A 21,066-nucleotide genomic window follows, 5' to 3' on the forward strand; every position below is an offset into this window, starting at 1 on the left:
ATGAAAGAGAATCCAAAAGGAAAACTCCTAGGAATATTGTAGCCAAATTTCAGAGTTCCCAAGTCAAGGAGAAAATATTGCAAGCAGCCAGAAAGAAGCAACTCAAGTATTGTGGAAACACAATCAGGATAACACAAGATTTAGCAGCTTCTACATTAAGGGATCAGTGGGCTTAGAATATGATATTCCAGAGGTCAAAGGAGATAGGATTAAAACTAAGAATCACTTACTCAGCAAAACTGAGTATCATACTTAAGTGGAAAAAAAGGAACTTCAATGAAATAGAGGACTTCCAAGCATTTTGTTGAAAAGGCCAGAGCTGAATAGAAATTTTGACTTCCAAATATAAGAATCAAGAGAAGCATGGAAGCATAAATAGGAAAGAGAAAACATAAGGGACTTATTGAAGTCCCTTTCCTACATGGAAGATTATATTTGTAACTCATGAGACCTTTCTCAGTATTAGGACAGTTGGAGAGAATATATGTATGTGTATATACAAATCATCTCACATAAAAGAGGCAAAAAAGAGCTTTTATAATGCAGGGAAAGAAGGGAAAGATGAGAGGGAATAAGTGAGCCTTCCTTTCTTCAGATTTGGCTTCAGGAGAGAATAACATCCACACTCAGTCGGGTAGAGAAGTTTATCTTACCCTACAGGAAAATAGAGGTGAAGGGGATAAGAAAGTGGGCATAATAGAAGGGAGAGAAGATTAGGGGAAGGGGTAATTGGAAGCAAACACTGTAGTAGAGGTGTGGGTCAATGGAGAATATAGAATAAATGGAGGGTGGGGCAGGTAGAGGGAAATATAATTAGTCTTTCACAACATGACTGTTAGGAAGTGTTTAGCATGACTACACATGTATAACCTATATCAAATTGCTTGCCTTCTCAATAAGGGTGAATGTGGAGGGGGAGAGGGAGAGAATGTGTAATCCAAAGCTTTAAAAATGAGTGTTAAAATTTGTTTTTACCTGCAACTAGAAAATAAAATATATAGGCAATGAGGTATAGAAATCTATCTTTCCCTACAGTAAAATAGAAGGGAAGGGAATAAGGAGTGGAGGGGGATTATAGAAAGGAGGGCAGATTGGAAGAAAGAGTAATCAGAATACATGCTGTCCTGGGGTGAGGGAAGCAGGGAGATAAAGAAAATTCTAAACTAATAGTTTTGTGGAAATGAATGTTGAAAACTGAAAATAAATTTTAAAAGGAAAAGAAATATAAAAATCTTTCCAAGAACTGAATGATATCCTACTTGGGAGGAGACTGGGAAACTAAATTTCAAGGAAGTAAATCTCTAACCAGAACCTTAGCTCTAAAGACCCCTAGAAAACAGTGACAAATTATAACAATTAAAAATTCTAAAAGTGAGTTTGGTTCCTCAATAAATTGAGATTTAGGAATTGAGGACTGTAGCTCTGATGAAAATTACAATCTACTTATTAACCAGTTCTGATGTCAATGCAAAAAGTTTTAATCTATACCTAGTGATCTAGCCTCAAGGAATTGGAACCAAACAACTAGTAACAAGACTAACTTATAACACAATAGGAGAAATCAGGGAAGTAGACATACATGTAGCAAGATAATGATACCATTTGTCTATGCAATATATGTATGCCTTCCATGGGATTGCCTATTATGGTATATGTCATATAATACATGTGCTAAGTATTGCTAGCCTCTTCAGTGTATAGCAGCTATATCTGTCTGTTTGCCATACAAAATTTTCTTGTTTGGGATAATCTCATCATTCTGTCAGATTTTATGCATACTAGTGAAGCCACTTCATCAATGTTTTCTGCATGTATTAAAGATCTTAACTTGAAAAGGCCAAGGTCCCCCACTGCGGTCTGGACCATATCCAGTTGTCCTGATCCATATCTGTGCACTGGACCCAGATGGAGGAGTGAGTGAGGCTGGTGACTTTGCACAACCCTCTCTCACTTAAATCCATTTTACTTACATGTCATGGCATCACTTCCCTGATGTCATGCTTCTGTTAGAGAATGAAGGACAAACAGCAGCAACTCTCCACATCTCTTATTACAGGGTGGGGCTATGAACTCCAAATATCCACTTAAGGAGAGAGTTCAGCTCAGACATCTCCTCATTTCTCACTTTGATGGCAATACATTAAGGTTTTCTGAGTGACCCTGATTTCAATAACCAGTGATTTCTTCTCTAACAAAAAGTGGATCATTTTGCTATAGTGGATGTTGCTCAAAACTTGTTATATACAAAATATACAAATTCTGTAACAGGAGAAAGTATTCCTTATTTATAGACATGAAACTTCTCAGTAGGTTTTAACATTTTTATTTCTTCATCCCATATGATATTTTCCAATGTAGTTTTCGCCATCTTTATCATGCCCACTTTTCTCAATGAAGTCATCAGCTACTCATGAATGCATTGGCTTAGTTTGCAGGCTCTTAGCATCTCCATCTAATTTCTTTCCTTCATTATCTACACCAGCTGTGTACAATGCATGAGGTACAATTATTTTAATATATCATTTATTTAGGGCTTTGTGGTTTGTACAGTGCTTTGTATATATCATCCCATTTGAACTTCATAAATAGCCTGTGATTTTGGAACTATTATTATCCTTATTTATTATTATCCCAATTTTACAATTAAGGCTGAGAGGATGGTGAAGCAACTTGTTCACAGGCACACAGTTTGTTAGTGTCTGGGGCAGCATTTGAATACAAGCCTTTGTGACTCCAAAACCAACACTCGATCCACTATGACACACTGTATAACTCCAATTATCTTCATAGTAGCCTCTTTACCCAGTCTCATTACAAGCATCTCAAGATGAGATGGCCAAGTGCATCATGAAATTACATTTTTGCTAATTCTCATGATGAAACCAAATCTTTTTTCCTGCCTTTTGAAGGAGACATCCTTAAATTTAGCATTATTTTCTTTGTCTTCCATTTCCTGTTAAAGGGAGAATTAGCAATGTATATGTGATTTCTCCAACAATGTATGAATTCATTGGCCATTATGGGAAAAAATAATATTATAAGAATTGACAAATTAATCTTTGTAAACATTTTAAGTACTAAGTAGTTTTTAGCACTGTCTAACTCACTATTTTCTGCCATTAACACTATAGAAATGGTAGGGAATGTATGTTGATTTTAAGTAAAATATAAGTTTCTTGAGAGCAAGGAGTTTTTCTCATCTACATAGAATGAAACTAGCACATTGTCTTTTTTGTCAAACGGTGACTAATATGGAAATAATTTTACATGACTGTAAATATATAAGCTATATCAAACTGCCTACCATTTTCAGAAGAAGGGAGGAGAGAGGGCGATAAAAATTTGGAACTCAAAATCTTCTAAAAATTAATGCTAAAAATTTCCTTGAAATGAAACTAGGGGAAAATGCTATTTAAAAAAAGAAAATAGCAGTAAAAGGGAAAAAAGAAATATTGAATTGAATTAAATTTAATTTATCTGTTTTTTGACCATGGCCAAATAATTCATCAACACATGTAAAGCTTCAGATGTTTAGTGCTTCTATACTTAAAAAGCAAACACAGTCTACAATAGGTCTCTATATTTCTCTTCTCTTTTTGACCTTCCACCCACATACCTTTATAACTCCCAATCATATACAACTATGCTAAGAAAGAATGGGAATCTTAGGGTATAGCCATAAATTGGGAAATAGATAAACATGTTATTGTATATAAATGTGATTTTACACATTACAATAAATACTGTTGTGCTGATCTCTTATCAGCAATGACCAACCATGATTTTAAATGATTAATGATAAAATATGTTGCTTACCTCATGAAAATAAAATGAAAGACTCAGAAGGAAAAATGAGAAAAATGATTTTGAAAATTTATTTTGATGGTCTATGTATATTAATAATGGGTTTTGATTTCCTTTTGTCAATTAGGAGGAGACATGGGGTGGGAAAGTGAGGGAGAAGATTCTGTCTAATTAAATAAATATTTAAATTTAATTTAATTAATAGTAAATTAAACTAAACATAAAATATTTTAATTAAAAAATAATACTACACTAAGTCTTTGTATTTATTCCCACATCCCAGAAAGGAATCTATAAAGGCAATCCCCTCTGCAGTGGACAAGTACAATCCAAATAACTCATGTTAGGATCAGAGGGAAAAGTCCAGGTTTTGCTCCTTTGCATCATGACTCAGTCCTTTCCCTCTCCAGCTCCAGGATCATGTACTTAATCTTTAGTCTAGGAACTCTTTAGATTGAAATTCAGGAATTTACATCACACACAATGATGTGTTTGTGCTCTTTTACAATTAGGCCAAAGGATAATTTTTGTTCACAAAAGTTTAAGCCAATCAAATCATCCCTAATATTAAGACTGAGTCCATGGGGTTCTTTGTACCCATCAAGAAATCCCCTTGATATGAAAGTCAAAGTCCCTTTTACTGGAAAAAAAATAAATCAATGCTTGGGAAAATAAGAAAGTTATTTTCTGGGGATGTTTGTACACATTTAACAAGCAGAATGGTAGTTCTTCAAGCAAAATCAAAACCCTAAACAAACGGTCTGTCCCCTAAACCCTATGTCGACCAAACTCTCCTGTGATAAGACTTTTCCCTCTCTATGTTTCGGTTAAAAATTGTAGTCCATAAAAATCACAGCAGAGTGACTAAGGTTCTGGCACTTCCTTGGTTGCACCCTACACCCTAGACTGCAAGAGATCTAAGCATAAGACTATAAGTATAGGAGAGTCCATGGTCAGTAGAGATAATGAGAACATGATCAACACAACTCTGGTCTCACAAAGAATTCAGTCTGATAAACTATGTCTTGATAAATTAAATAGGTACACTCGGACATCATTTGTTAGTTACAACTTAAATCTTATAATGGGTATTATTACTATGATTATCATAGGTAATGTTGTTATCCTACTATAACTTTATTATAATCGAATTATGATAAATATGTTATATATAATAATTATTATAATTGAAACAGCAATCGCATTGGATTTGGGAGACCCAGGATCTATTCCCAGTTCTTTTATTTATAAACTGCACAAACTTGCATGAGGAAAAACTTAGCTTAGCCTGTTTTCCAACTTGTAAATTAAAAAAAAAATACTTATGCTTATATAATCTACCTCACAAGATTGTTCTGAAGAAACAAACTTTGTATTATGAAAAACTGTATATAATTAATGATAATAGCTGGCATTTCATATTACTTTAAAATGTACAACATAATTTGTGATTCAGACATCTCATTTCCCGCCCTGTTTCATTCATTTGGTACTTTTGAATTCTCTAGTAACACTCATTTTGGACTTCTTTGACTCTTCTATCATGCCCCATTACGGGAACCTTCTCTCTGCCTTTCTCCGTTAGGTTATAAGCTCCTCAAAGATGGGGGTTTTCTTTTTAAAATTTGCATCTCTAGTGCTTAGCACAGTGCCTAGCACATAGTAGGTGCTTAGTAAATGTTTTTTAACTATTGACTATATGCATTATTTTATTTGGGCTGCACAACAAGCCAGTGAGCTACATGCTACTAGTATGATTAACCCTATTTTACAGATGAGTTAACAGAAACTCAGAGAGGTTAAACAACTTGCCCATTGTCACATTGCTAGTAAATATTAGGGACAAGATTTGTTTTCCGGATCTATCTGATTCCAACTACAGAAATCTGTTTATAACATAGAGAAAGAATATATTTAATGAAAGGATCAGTCTGGCCATCAAATCTCTGAATCACAGATATGTATCCATTTCTTATAAACTAAAGAGAATTGAATAAAGGATAATGACGTAATTGGATGATATATATAAATCTATAAAAATAGTCTACCCACTTTCTGAAAATAGTAATCTAAAGGAAGAGATTGCAGAGTCTCCACCCAAATATAATATAATGGTATAAACGTCTGCTCACCCCTAAAGAGAGGTCAAATTGCAGTAGCTCAAGCACATACCAATTTCAGCAGGAAGGTGTGTGATTTGGTTTTTTGGCAAATCCAGAATTCTCATCTCCTGAAAGAGCTGAATGTAAGTAGGAATAGTCTGAATCAGGGTATTTTCTATGTACCATTCTTTCAGATGGGTCTGTTCCCGGAGAGAATCTGGAAGTTCCTAAAATGGAACAAAATTGTATGAATCAGAACTATCAAATGTGTAACGGTGCTCACTGGCAATGTTACATACTTATATACATACACATGGCAATATATACAATAGTCAAATATAACCGTATGTTGCCAAAAGAGTTAGCTATTAAACTTTCATCTGCATAGCTATTTATCAAATAAAGCATGAGAGGATTATAGAGGTCATTTACTTTAGTTTCAAAGATTTGTCCACTTTTAAAAATGCATTACAGAGATAATAGTTTTTTTTTAATCACCTGTTGAGTGAAATTAAGAAAGAATTTTTGAGGGGAGGGAGAAGGAGAGTGAGATACAATAAAATCCTTAACTTACATTATAGCAGTTTAATACTTTTATTGATTTTTACACCTTTTTCCTTAATTATATTCATAAGTTACCAATGAGTTTTCTATAATTTTGCTGCGTTTTTCTCAATGTTATACACTTGATGAATGTCCCCATAGGTCTATGTGAAAATAGCTCCAAACAACAGAAAGAGATTGTCTTTATGAGGTACTTATAAAAGACAGAACACTAGAGAGTCAAGGAATATGTGTTCTAATCCTAGAAGATGGTTAGGTTACCTGAGTAACCTAGAATAAGTCATTTCATTGTGGAGACCACCGAGACCAAAGAAAGTCTCTTATGTTTGCACCTGAGAATCAACCAAAGTGACTAATACCACCTCCTCTTCTCCTACTCTCTGTGTTGGTGATTCACCAAGGGCATAACTATAATCCAGAACTTTCCTCAACCTCTACTTGCCATTCTTTTATCCTGATTCAAAACATTACCCATTTCATATCTCACTTCAGCCTCTTCTATTGTGCTCTCTAGAATTCTGTTCCATAATTAAACTTCATAAACTGAAAGAGTTCTTCCATTTACTCACACACATAGAGATGTCACTCTGCTCAGATGGAACTGCAGCCCTAGCCACTTTTCTACCACCAACTGCCCTTTGTATCATGCTCCCAACATACTGATCCTAGAGGGATGCTATTATATTTGTTGCTTCCCAATACTATTTCCAGAATATCTCTTTCCTGCCATCATTCCACATCTTCCATATTTCATTTCATTGAGATTTACTACCCGCTCAAGGTCTTAGTAGCAATTTTCTATTGGCACCCCAGGGCATTTTCCCTGCTTCCTTAAGGAATTTTGTAGTCTTTTCCTTTACTTTAATACCTGTTCTCTTACTGGGGACATCATGTCATGCTTCCTGAAACATTCTAACCACTCCACTCAACCTCAGTTACTTGCTCCCATCATCACTTACAAAATGTTACACTTCAATGGGCAAAAATTTTAAAGTGCTTTTGTCCATTATCTCCAATCATTCTCTCCCTAAATTTTATCCTCCTTAAACCTAAAGTGTTTTCTCAAAAGAACCTGCAATCTCTATTCCCCTCAGCTCTCTCCCAATCTTTTCCCGCTCTAACCTCATTTTTCACACTTCGGAATCTGAACTTCATAGTTAACCAGTTCAACTCTTAAGTGCTCTATGCTTTTGGATCCTGTGCTCACCCTAAGTCCTGTTCTTCTCTAAACTGACACCTTATCATAGTCCAACCTTGGATTATTCCAAATATCTTCTCCCTCTGTTCCTACTCATGTGCTGCTAAACAGAAGAAATCACAAAACCAAACTGAATCCACTATAAATTCATGGCATTTTATCTCAACTGAGCCCTCACCTCACCATACAACCCCTTTGGAGGGAAAGGAGTCAGGAACAATAACATCATTTTTGTGGTAATAAAGAACTAGAAACAAAGTAAGTGCCCATCAACTGGGGAATGGTTGGACAAACTATGATATATGAATGTACCTGACTATCTTTCTGCAACAAGAAATGATGAAAATCTAAAAGGACTTTTATTAACTTTTGCAGAGTGAAGTAAGCAGAGCCAGTGGAGTTCTCTAACACTGAAAAGGAAAACATTTAGGTGGTACAGTGGATAAAGTGCCTGGCCAGGAGTCAGGAAGATTTATCTTTGTGAATTCAAATTTGTCCTTAGATATTACCTGTGTGATCCTGGACAAGTCCCCTAACCCTGTTTGCCTCAGTTTTGTCATCTGTAAAGTGAGTTAGAGAAGAAAATGGCAAACTGCTCCAGCATCTCTGCCAAGAAAACCCCAATGAAGTCGTGAAGTCAGACATATCTGAAAGTTATCGAATAACAACAATGAGAAGAAAAATGAAATATTTAAGAACTATGATCAATGCAAAGCTCAATCACAAGCATAGAAAATTGACAATGTATTCCATTTCTTAGCAAAGTGTGAAATCAGACATGAATTTTCAGACACAATTAAAGTATACAATTATCTTACATGACTATATTTATTTTTATAAGGCAGAGTTTTTATTTGGGGGAGAAGAAAGTTAAGATTGAGATAATGATATTTTTAAAAAGGAAGGAAATTTGAGTGTCACTAGATTATTAAAAATAAAAGCAATAAAAAAGGACAGAATTTTGGTCACTGGATTCAGATGGCTCTGGAGGAGAAGTGAGGCTGGTGATCTGCACAGCCCTCCCTCACTCAAAACAAAGTCAAGTGCAAGTCATGTCATCATTTTCCTGTTGGCATGGTCTTCTTCGGCAATGAAGGACAAACACACACACAATCAAGCAGGACAATGTTGGAACTACCATGTTAAATTTGAAATTTATCTAACTAAAAACTATGAAATGAAGGTCATATTTCATATTCAGTCCCCCTCCCTCTATTCTTCCCTGTATTGGAAATTTTTCATCTTTGCTGATCTTTCTCAAGTTCATAATAATAAAAGGGAAAATTAAGAAAAGATCATCCTTTTTCCCTTCTCTAATTGATTTCCCCACTTCCTATAGTATATTTCAAACCTTCTCTTCTCTCCTTACTTCTCTCATACCATCCACTTCCTTTTCCTTGTTAGTCAAGAACCTCATTTTAGTTAAAAAACAGAGCCCATTATTCTACATCTTACCCTCATCTCCTTATCTTTAAATCTCTTTAAATCATTATTTGCATCATTTCTTACTGTCTGCATTACTCCAGTTCCTTTCTCTTCAAGACTCTAAATGTACCTTTGATTGTACCTGCTACCATTTCATTCACCAGATTTTCCTCCCAGATCATTTCTTCTCATCAACTTTCACTCTCTTTCTTTGTCTAGAAACTCTTTTTAGTCTAGAAACATATCCATCCAGAAAAAAGAGACTCACAAGAACCTATATGAAGCTACCTGTCCTTTCAGCCAAATTCCTTGGAAAAAAGTTGTCTATACTCAGAGTCCCTACTTCCTCTCATTCCATTCAATGTTCCAAAACTGGTAGTCTTCCATCTGACTGTGTCCTCCTATCTTTTCATCTCTCCCATTTAAACCTATTCTTTCTCTTCTGTCCTTGCCTCAACTTTCTCTATTCTCCCTCTTCCATTTGTAATCTGGCTTCTGACTTTACCCCTAAACTGAAACTGCTTTTTCAAAAGTTACAAATGATCTCTTAGATGGCAAATACAATGGGTTTTTCTCAGTCCTCAATCTTTCTCAAAGTCTCTGAAGCATTTAACACTTTTGATCATATCCTCCTCCTGGATATTCTCTCTTCTCAGAGTTTTTTGTCATTCTCATTGTTCTTGTTTCTCCTCCTACCTATCTGCTTCTCCTTGTCCTCTGTTGGTTCATTTTCCTTTGCATACATCCTCCCTGTTAGTGGATTATAAGACTGCACTATGCCTTCTTTTATTCTGTCTATGTCTTTCTCTTTTCCTCCATCTTTCTGTTTTTTCTCTCTTGCTCCATCTCTATGTCTCAATCTCTCTGTCTCTGTCTCTCTCTCTGACTCTTTCTGTGTGTGTCTGTCTCTCTCTCCCTCTTTCCATCCCTCTCTCCCTTCCTCTCTTTCAACATGCACACACACACACACGTTAATATGATCAACAAATCAATTCATTGGAGCTTAATTATTATCTTTATACATACAGCTATATTTCTGGCCCAAGTCTCTCTTTCTTGAGCTTTAATCATATTTTTCCAACTGTTTTTTACACATTTCACATTGGAAGTCCCAGTGGCATCTCAAACTCAACATATTCAAACTATCTATACTGGTAAATGCCTATCAATTGACTCTCCAAAAAGGAAAAAATATGTGATATACTTTTAAATAAAATATGCATCAATAACACTTTGAAAATAACCCTCTTCAATCTAGAAGTCAACAAAACACACTAATCACTGATTTGTAGTATTTATCAATTTCTGAAGTGTAAATGTTCACCTGGAAAATTTAACAATGAGCTTCTTTTAGCTGATTTCAGTTTGATTTGAATTTCCTTAAATTCTATCTTTTACCCTTCCCAACACATTCCTCTTTCCAACTTCTCTATTTCTATTAAAGTCACCACCATCTTTCTAATCACCCAAGTTTGTAGCCATGATTTTACTCTCTCACTCATCCCATATATCTATGCAGTTGCCAAATCTTATATTTTCTACCTCCATAATATCTTTTTCATCTGATATCATTTCTCTACTCCTATTATCATGATCCTACCTCAGTCCCTCATCTATTCCTGCCTAGGCTACTGAAAGAGATTTCTAATTATTTTCTCTGAATCAAAACCTCTACATTCTGCACTTGCCTTCTAAAGTATTCTTCCTAAAGTGTAAGTATGACCTGTCACTCCCTTAATTAATTATGAAGGCTTTATATCACCTCCAGGAACAACTCTCATGGTTTGAAAGAGTTAATGCAAACTCCAAGAAATAGTTTGTGCACAGGAAAATTTTGGATCAATAATTTTAATCTATAAACTTCAACATTAATTTTCTTGGGCATTTATTTTATTATTGTTGAGTAAGTAACAAGGTCAGGGTCACTATCTTTTATTTTGACTATCTAGCTCTCCTAGCAAAAATTTAATTCAAGTGTCATCTCCTACGAAAAGTCTTTTCTGATCCTTCTCCTCCTCGTTGGTACCCTTGCCTCCAAATAACTTTATGTTTTGTATAGAGGGAAAAGGGTTTCTCAGGAGTCCTCTAACCAATGGAATGTCACCAATCCACTTGATGAAATTAAAGAATGCAATTGTCAGGTAACGTCAAGAATGAGGTGTTAAGGTATTTGTGTTTGCCCCTTGTCATAGGATATAATAGCTTTAAATTTTGAATGAACCCTTTCCCTCTTATACAGTGTGCGAGATCTTGAATAACTCCCATCCTGAGTGGCTTATTTGTAGGTTGTAAAGGGTGAAAAACTGAAGAGGACCCATTCAGTGCTCATAAAGGAAGGATGAAGAAGTGTTTCTATATTGTTGCTATTTTAGGTGATATGAAAAAATTCTTCCCTCAATTTGATGGAATTATAGAGTGGTTTGTGATGAACGTGTGAAAGGTCAGCCACACCCCTGGTGCCATTTACAAAGGCAGCCAGATCTACAGGTGAGAAATACTCTTCGGGAAATCAATCAAGACAGGAGATGTACTATAATGTGAGAGATACTCAGCCCCTGTAATTGAAGGGAAAACCAGCTACGGAAGAATAGTTTCCTGCAGAATCTTCTCCCTCTTCATCACCAAAGACATCTTACACAGAACATTTTGCCCAGTAGGACATAGGGCACTCATCAAAGAAGTCCAGCTGTGGAGACAAACTGAACTCTGGAAAAAGATCCCAGGGAGCAAAACTGAGCAGTCTGCCAAAAAGAGATTCAGTGTCTGGGAGGAGAGGACTCCCAAAAGATGAGGAAGAGAGTTAGAGCCCTGCAGTGCTGGAGGTGTGACCTGCCTTTGCCACATTTACCTTTCAATATGTGTATTCTTCTCAATGAAAGCTGTGAGCAGTTAGGGAAATTGTACCACAGGTTTGTAGGGGGGATGTTTTGTTACTCTGGTTCATGCTATGTTATTTCACTAAATGGTATTTCTTGAAGGTAATTATATTCTCTGAATAACTGGAGTAAAGGTTTTGAATATGCTATTAAAATTTTGAGAGTTATAGTTTTAAGAGTACAAACTAATTAAGTACTTTGACCTTGGCATAATCACTCCACCAGGGGATCCAAACCAATATGCAAGTTTTGGACAGATGTAGCATTTATATTAACTTTTCTGTGCACCACCTCCCTAAAGAAAATGTAAGCTTCTTGGAGGTAACAACTGATTCTTTTCCATCTTTGAATTCCTGGTACGTAGCACAATGTTTAGCATATAATATTTAATAATAATAGCTAACATTTACATAGTACTTACTATGTGCCAGACACTTATGCTAAACATTTTACAATTACTATTTCATTTTTTGCTCATATGCCCTTTATATATACATATATGTACATACATATGTATATATATATGTGTGTGTGTGTGTGTGTATATATATATATATGAGAAAAATGAGGCAGAGATTGACTGATTTGTACAGGGTCAAACGTCTAGTAAGTATCTAAGGCTACATATGAATTCAGGTTTTCCCGACTCCTAGGGCAACTAGGTAGCACAATGGATAGAGATCTAAGCCTGGAGCTCAGGAAGACTCGTCTCCCTGAGTTCAAATCTAGCCTCAGACACATACCATCTGTGTTACCCTGGGCAAGTCACTTAATCCTGTTTGCTCAATTTCCTCATCTGTAAAATGAACTAGAGAAGAAAATAGAAAACCACTCCAGTATTTTTGTCAAGAAGACCCCAAATGGAGATACAGTCAGACAACTCTAACAACTCTTCAACTTCCTGACTCCAAAGCCATAGCTCTAATCACTCTGGACCTCAAGTGTCCCAATTTAATTATTTAATATTTGCTGAATGAACGAGTTAGCTAATGCAAATGATAGAATGTTGAAAGATAATACAGTGCTAGAAGAAAAACTACTGTAAAGTTAGCACTAATTCCACAATACCAAATCTAAAGCTTTACTGAAATCCTGCAGACATTTAGCCCACGTATAACTCTGCAGGGCTTTTTTCCCCTTCTGATATGGACCATTTCATTCTCTGCTTCATTTTCCCACTAGGTGTACATTACAATGTAATCCATCTCATATCTTTGTCAGTTTATGACAGCTTAAAAAAATAAAATGCTTGGATTGCCTCAAGGCTGGTAATGAGAAATCTTTCCAACTTCCCATAGAATTTTTTTATGGGCTTCACAGTTTTCTGCACCCAAAAAAAAATTCTTTGCTGTTCAAAGTTGTCCTTTTCTTGCCCCCTTCCTGCTTTTATTTTTGCTTGTCTTTATTCCATTTATTCCATTTGTGCTTTATCATGTTTATTGCAATATCCTTGAATCATGATTGACAAGATAGAAAAATCAATAGCTTACCCATAAATAGTTATTTCTGTCATCCATTTATTCAAGATACCTGGATACTAGCAGATATTTAGAGGGATTCTCAGGCATAGTATAATGTTTCTGTGTATGTATGCATATACTTATAAATGTAAATGAATATGATTTTATGTACATCATGTCTTTTGACAGACACGAAAATATGAGGAAGATACTAAAGGCATTACTAAGTCCACTTCACTGATGAGGAATCTAGAGCTCAGAGAGCTTGTAGGATTTGCCTGCCTGTGATACCTATGGCTATTGTGTTCGAGTCAAGTCTTGACTCCAAGTACAATAAGAAATGCTGTAAAACCTTGTCTCAAGGAAAAGAAAACCATTTAAGAATGACATTTCAGTTTAAAAAATGGAGGAGAGAAGAAAGGAAGAGAGATGAGATGCTGACCTGATAATAAGATCAAAGATTAAACTTTTAGTATTATGGAGCTGGTGGTTTCTTTGTTTCATAGATGTCATCCATCTGAACATGACAACATGTCTTTGAAAGGCCTTTCTTATTCATGCTGTTGTTAAGAACACATTTCTAAGATCCCCAATAATCCTGACATTCCCCTCTACCATACCCAGCCTTATTTGCTTTCCTCCAGAGTATGCCGTTGCCTTTGATTATTAGATGTACTAATGTGCATTATTTTCCACTCTCAAAGTACAATTTGAAAGCAGTGACTGACATTTGAAAAATCCATTTTTTACTGCAGTAGTAAATAAGACAGCTTCCTTTTGAATAAATCCAGTTGTTAACTTTCTTTGGGAAACTCTTAATTAGTTTGATCAATCTAATTCTATGGAATTAACATTTTTAGTGTTAAACATTTTAAAAGTGCCCATTAAATATAAAGTACTATACAAAGAGAAGTACAACATAATCCCTGCCCTCAAGAGGCTTATATTCTTGGGGAAGGAGGGATAAGTGGGATGAATAAAAAATAAAAATTTCAGACTAGACTTCAGAGCTCACCTGATCCATTCCCTCACTTTTTTAAAGAGGAGACTGAAGCCCAGAGAAATGTAATTACTTTTCCAAAGTCACATATATACAGAAAGGAAGATTTGAACCCAGTCCTTTAACTCCAGAGTGAGCAACCTTTCAAGCTATTTTGCCATCTCTTAAAGAGGTAAAGAATACAACAGCCAATCAGCAACATTGAGTAACCAGAAAAGCTGATAAAGGTCCACAAAAATAGTTGAATATTAAATGTACATACATGAACAATGTAATGGTAGACCAAAAGGAAAAAAATGTATGGTAGTTGTACATGTGACAAATCTCCTTGACATGCTTCCTCTTGGCTTTATTTACTTCCTCCCTCACCTCTCTCCAAAAAATGTGACTCTTTTGCCCACTCTTTCTTTTTTCAATTAATAAAGAGAACTAGTTACTCTGGAGAAAGTTTTATATATAAAACATATGTGTGTGCCTTTATTTAAATAATGAATGTATATAAGTGATTATATAATGAATTAAGTTTATCCATATGACTGGAATCCTGATAAAGGAAACTGAACTAGACAGACACCATCATCATAAGTCATTCATTATTAGATGGTAATGTTGTTTTTGTCCTTTGTCTTAAAAGCCTACCAAAGACATGACCAGGTAATATCTTGATTTACAAGTGAATTGGATTTATGTGAGCTAGAGTTGTCCAAAGTTGTCAGACTCACTCTCTCTTCCTCAGTCATAGAAGTCCAATGACAGGACAAAAGACAAGATGGTGGTAGCCCAGGATGAAGTGGATAGCTGTGGTGTCTTTAATATCTGACCAAGCTCTAAGTGCTCCACAGTACTTGTTTCAGCTCACTTTATGGCCATTGGAACAAATAGTTCTCTTCTATTCATTTTGTCCAGAGAAGTTATAGTGCAAAGATCTTCCCCCAGCTCATTAATAGGCCTCAGGTGTAGTCCATTAAAGGAAGCTTGATTAGGGGAGGCTTGTTTTGTAGGAAGGCCCACAACTTTTGTTAATTGCTAATGATGGGGGTGGAGCCAAGATGGTGGAGTAGAAAGACACACATACACTAGCTCTTCCCCCACAGCCCATAAAATATCTATAAAGAAAGATTCTCAACAAATTCTAGGGCAGCAGAAGCCACAGAATGACAGAGTGGAGAGTTCCAGCCCAAGGTAACCTGAAAGGCTGACAGGAAATGTCTGTCGCACCAGATGCAGAGCAGAGCCCAGCCCAGCCTTGGCCGTGAAGCTCTGGGAGGAGGATGAGACCAGGCCTTGGGGGTGAAATCCCCAGTCACGGTAGCAGTGGTTCACAGATCCCTCAACCCACAGTCACTTAAGGTCAGTGACAGGGTTTTTTCAGCTGGCCAAGAAGGGAGAAGGGCCTTCCCATAGCTCTGGCCTCAGGCAGCATCTGCTGGGTGGCAGCAGCTTCCACAGCAGTCCCTATAGCAGATTGCATCCATTGTTGGATCATAAAATCCCTGGGGGCACTGAACAGCTGACTGTTACCTCAGCCCTAGGCCCTGCCCCCATCTAATACTCCTGGGGGATGTGAGAAGCTCATCTTTATCTCACACTGAATGGTGGCCCTGCCCCTGCAGCTTATCTGAATCTCAGCCCCCAGTGCTGTCTTGGCAGAACTGGAGGTGAAGAGGTTGTGAAGAGGAAACTCTATTACTCAGATTCTGGACACAAAAATTTCTACTTGCTCCCAGACCAGTGTACACACCTGATTATACCACCTTGGAGGAACTGAGATCTTACAGACCCCCAGAGTATACCATACTCTTGACAAAGGACCCAAAAGTCAAGTAACTGGTTGGGAAAATGCCCAAAAAATGGTGGAAAAATAAGACTATAGATGGTTACTTTCTTGGTGAACAAATATCTTCTCCCATCCTTTCAGATGAGGAAGAACAATGCTTACCATCAGGAAAAAACATAAAAGTCTTCTATATCTCAAACATCCAAAATAAATATTCAGTGGTCTCAGGCCATGAAAGAACTCAAAAAGGATTCTGAAAATCAAATAAGAGAGGTAGAGGAAAAATTGGGAAGAGAAATGAGAGAGATGCAAGGAAGTCATGAAAAGCAAGTCAACAGCTTGCTAAAGGAGACCCAAAAAAATGCTGAAGAAAATAACACCTTGAAAAATAGACAAACTCAATTGGCAAAAGAGGTTCAAAAAGCTGATGAGTAGAGGAATGCTTTAAAAAAGCAGAATTATCCAAATGGAAAAGGAGGTTCTTTCAAAATTAGAATAGAACAGATGGAGAGTAATGACTTTATGAGAAACCAAGAAATCGCAAAACAAAACCAAAAGAATGAAAAAAAGGAAGATACTGTGAAATATCTCATTGGAAAAACAACTGACCTGGAAAATAGATCTAGGAGAGATGATTTAAAAATTATGGGACTATCTGAAATCCATGATCATAAAAAGAGCCTAGACATCACCTTTCATGAAATTATCAAGGAAAACTGCCCTGATATTCTAGAACCAAGGGGCAAAATAAATATTGAAAAAATCCATCAAGAGCAACTCCTAGGAACATTGTAGTCAAATTTCAAAGTTCCCAGGTCAAGGAGAAAATATTGCAAGCAGCTAGAAAGAAACAATTTGAGTATTGTGGAAATACAATCAGGATAACACAAGATCTAGCAGCTTCTACATTAAGGGATCAAAGGGCGTGGAATGTGATATTTCAGAAGTCAAAGGAAATAGAACTAAAACCAAGAATCACCTACCCAGCAAAACTGGGTATAATACTTCAGGGGAAAAAATGGTCTTTCAATGAAATGGAGGATTTTCAAGCATTCTTGATAAAAAGACCAGAGCTGAAAAGAAAATTTGCCTTTCAAACACAAGAATCAAGAGAACCATGAAAAAGTAAACAGGAAAGAGAAATAGTAAGGGACTTATTTAAGTTGAACTATTTGCATTCCTACATGGAAAGATAATATTTGTAACTCTTGAAACTTTTTTTCAGTTGGTGGGATTACACACACATACACAGAGAGAGACAGAGAGACAGAGAGACAGAGACAGAGACAGAGAGCATAGAGTGAGTTGAATAGGATGGGATCATATCTAAAAAAAATGAAATTAAGAGGTGAGAGAGGAATATGTTGGGAGGAGAAAGAGAGAAATGGAATGGGGCAAATTATCTCATAAAAGAGGCAAGTAAAAAACTTTTCAGGGGAGGGAAAAAGGTGGGAGGTGGGAGAGAAAACATGAAGCTTACTCTCATCACATTCAACTCAAGGAAGGAATAAAATGCACACTCATTTTGGTATGAAAACCTATCTTACAATATAAGAAAGTGGGGGAGAAGGGAATAAGCAGGGTGAAGGGGACAATGAAAGGGAGGGCAGTGGGAAGGCAGTGGGAGCAATTAGAAGTCAACACTCTTGGGGAAGGACAAGGTTAAAAGAGAAAATAGAAGAAATAGGGGGCAGGATAGGATGGAGGGAAATATAGTTAGTCTTACATAACATGACTATTATGGAAGTTATTTGCAAAACTACCCAGATATAACCCATATTGAATTGCTTGCCTTCTCAGTCGGGATAGGTGGGGAGGGAGGGAGGAAGAGAAGATGGAACTCAAAGTTTTAGGAACAACTGTTGAGTATTGTTCTTGCATACAACTAGGAAATGAGAAATACAGGTAATGGGGTACAGAAATTTGTCTTGCCCTACAGGACAAAAGAGAAGGTGGGGATAAGGGAAGGGAGGGATGTTGCAAGGGAGGGCAGATTGGTGATAGGAATAATTAGAATACTCAGTATTTTGAGGTGAGGGGAGTGAAGAAATGGGGAGAAAATTTGGAACTCAAAATTTTGTGGAAATGAATGTTGAAAATTTAAATAAATTAATTAATAAGAAAAAAAAGAAAAAGAAAAAAAATTGCTAATGATGCACTGGGTCAAAAGGGTCATGCCCTCTGGCTCTGAAAAGTGTATATATACTCTGAGGTGAGGTTTTGCTTTGGGGCATACTCTTTGGAAGGTTTGTGTGCCAGATGAGACTCTGAGTAGCTGTCAAGGTCCACTCCCCCTTCCACGCCCCCCCCATTTGAAAACCCAGATGTTGACAATTCTGTCTCCTGTAACTATGTATGTATGTGATGGTCAGACAGTTAGATCTGTCGATTGATTTGTGATGTATGCATTGCTTATGGTCAGACAGTTAGAAGCCCTGTCTGCTGGTCTTTATTTCTCTGCTTGTATTTTCTCTATTGGTATATGTGATGAAAGAATATTTTTGACCCCTCAAAAGTCGCTTTCTTTTTAGAAAAGTGGATCTAAGAACCTGTACCAGAAGATCATCCTGGATGTGTGTCAGGGTGCTTGCTGCTATAGAAGTCCTCACATGTTTGAGGGTAGACATCCCCTAACTCACTAGCGAGTACGAGGTCTATCAGTTGCCCTCAACCTAGTTTAGCTCATCTACTGAACTAATTTTACCAGAAAGTGGCTGCTATACATGCTATAGCTTCTTGAAGCAACAGATGAGAATTGGGTGCATCAGGTAGACACTAAAGGTGGATGCACAGCCCTTAAAAGAGTTCCATAAGTCCTCACACCAGAGGTGCTAGTCTCCTGAACACCCCAATGAGATGGTAATAATGAACAACAAAAACAGTGTGTGGCAATTTTTAGTATCAAGGTACAAGAAGTCTCACATCGCTCAGATAAATTCCCTACTATTTCCTCCTACATCTTTCACATGAAGAAGTAACTATTCTCCTTGTCAAGACAAACACCTCTACATTTGCCTTGATAGTATTCTATCCCCTGTTGTCTGACAGATTCCACTCTCATCCTCATTATTTTGCTAATCTGAATTTTCCCATTCCGTATTAACTTCCCTAATGCCTACAAACACATTCATATCTCCCTCATTTTTACAAACCTCTCACTTGATCCTACTATCCCCACTAGTTATCATCCTATATTTCTTCTTCTTCTGAATAAACTCCTTGAAAAAGTCCTCCACAGTCAATGCTTTCACTTCCTCTTCTCTCCCTAGATTTTGAATCATATGCATTGTCTGGCATCTAGTCAGTCAACTGAAATGATTTACTCCAAAGTTACCAGTTTTCACTCAGTGACGGATGAAATGGCCTCTTCAGTCATTGACACTTGTCAGTCACCTCCTGAATACTCTCCTTCATAGGCTGAGGGTTTTTTTGATACATTTCTCTCCTAGTTCTCCTCTAACCTGTCTTGCTCTCTCTCAATCTCCTTTCCTGTACCTTTCTCTAAGTCATGCCCTCTGACCGTGAGTGTTTCCTCAAAAGTCTGTTTTGGCTCCTTTTCTCCATCTATTGTAGATGTTTTGTAGATTCCTAACCTTTTGGTGGGTCATTACTCATTGAGCAGTTTAAAGACACCTATGGATCCTTAATAATAATCTTTTTAAAAGCATAAAATATAATTCTTAGGATTGTGAACTAATTATACTGAAATATAATTATCAAATTTTCTTTTAAAGTTAACAGAGCACAGATTAAGAACCCCTGCACTATATTGGTTGATGATCTTATCCGTTCCAGTGGGTCCAATTATCCTATCTATGCAGCCTTAACTTCTGTCATAACCTCCAGTCTCATGTACCCAGCCATCTGTTGGACAGTTTGATCTAGATATCCCATAAAACTTCTCAGATTCAACAGGTTAAAAAAGAACCCATTGCCTTTCTCCCTTTTTTCTTCTAAACTTCTCTATTACTTTCAAGGGCACCCCTACCCTCAGAGGCACACTAGATCACAACAGTGGTGTCATGTAACCTAGATGAGGGCAGGGAATGTGATTTTACTTTCTTTGTATCCCCAGACTTAGCACAGGGTCTGTCATATACCTAATAATATTTAATAAATATTTAAATGTTGATTGACTGAGTGCTTCTGCTGGGGAAAAAAAAGTCAACACTTCGCAACTTGAAATAAACAACTATTCAGCTATTTGCCATTACAGAATATCCAAAATATCTATATACCAAATGAAATGTGGTGTGATTCTAGAAAAGCTGGCAGAGTTTAACCTCAACAATATTAACAATCACAATAATCATAGTAATAATAATCTTCCACCAAACCTTTTTGTGATTCATCATTACGGCCTGAAATGGCCCTGCATTCTCAAGGGTTATTCCAACAGAGCAAAAGCTCTGACAGGATCTACCATGGTCCCGAATACTGTCTAAGAAACAGTCTGAATACTTTCTGAAATGAATCAAAAAAAAGGTCATCAAAGTAGACTGGTCAATTCCTGATTATTTTTGCCTATGGCAACCTATGAAATAAAATTAAAAATGACGCTCAGTGCTCCAGCAATGTTGCCAGAACAGCAGAAAAGGAGAAAAGAGGGTTCTAAGAATCAAACAGGTTTTTAGAGCATCTCTAAACTTTAACTGTTGGTATTCTAAATGTAAGGCCCTTGTCTAGTGACTAAACATACCTAAAAGAAGAGGAAATGAATTGAATCAAACTTATCATTCTCACTATCAACTTCACCAGAAGTGAATTATAAGTTCTCCTTAGCGAGGCAAAGAAAGGAGTTGGTTTCATCCTGTGGGCAATGGTAAGAAGAAACATTTCACTAATGATAAGTATTTTTAA

The 21,066-nt window shown here is 36.6% G+C and overlaps 1 protein-coding gene across 1 annotated transcript in view; it reads right to left on the bottom strand.

Annotated features, from left to right (window-relative positions):
* LRRC2 (leucine rich repeat containing 2) overlaps positions 1-21,066 on the bottom strand; it is a 183,745-nt gene that overhangs the window by 78,050 nt on the left and 84,629 nt on the right. Inside the window, exon 4 of the mRNA XM_072596867.1 lies at positions 5,977-6,133. Coding sequence (XP_072452968.1) covers positions 5,977-6,133 — 157 coding nt within the window. The remainder of the gene's footprint in view (positions 1-5,976; positions 6,134-21,066) is intronic.

The sequence above is a fragment of the Notamacropus eugenii genome, chromosome 3 (genome assembly GCF_028372415.1).
Source record: "Notamacropus eugenii isolate mMacEug1 chromosome 3, mMacEug1.pri_v2, whole genome shotgun sequence".
NCBI classification, from domain to species: Eukaryota; Metazoa; Chordata; class Mammalia; order Diprotodontia; family Macropodidae; genus Notamacropus; species Notamacropus eugenii.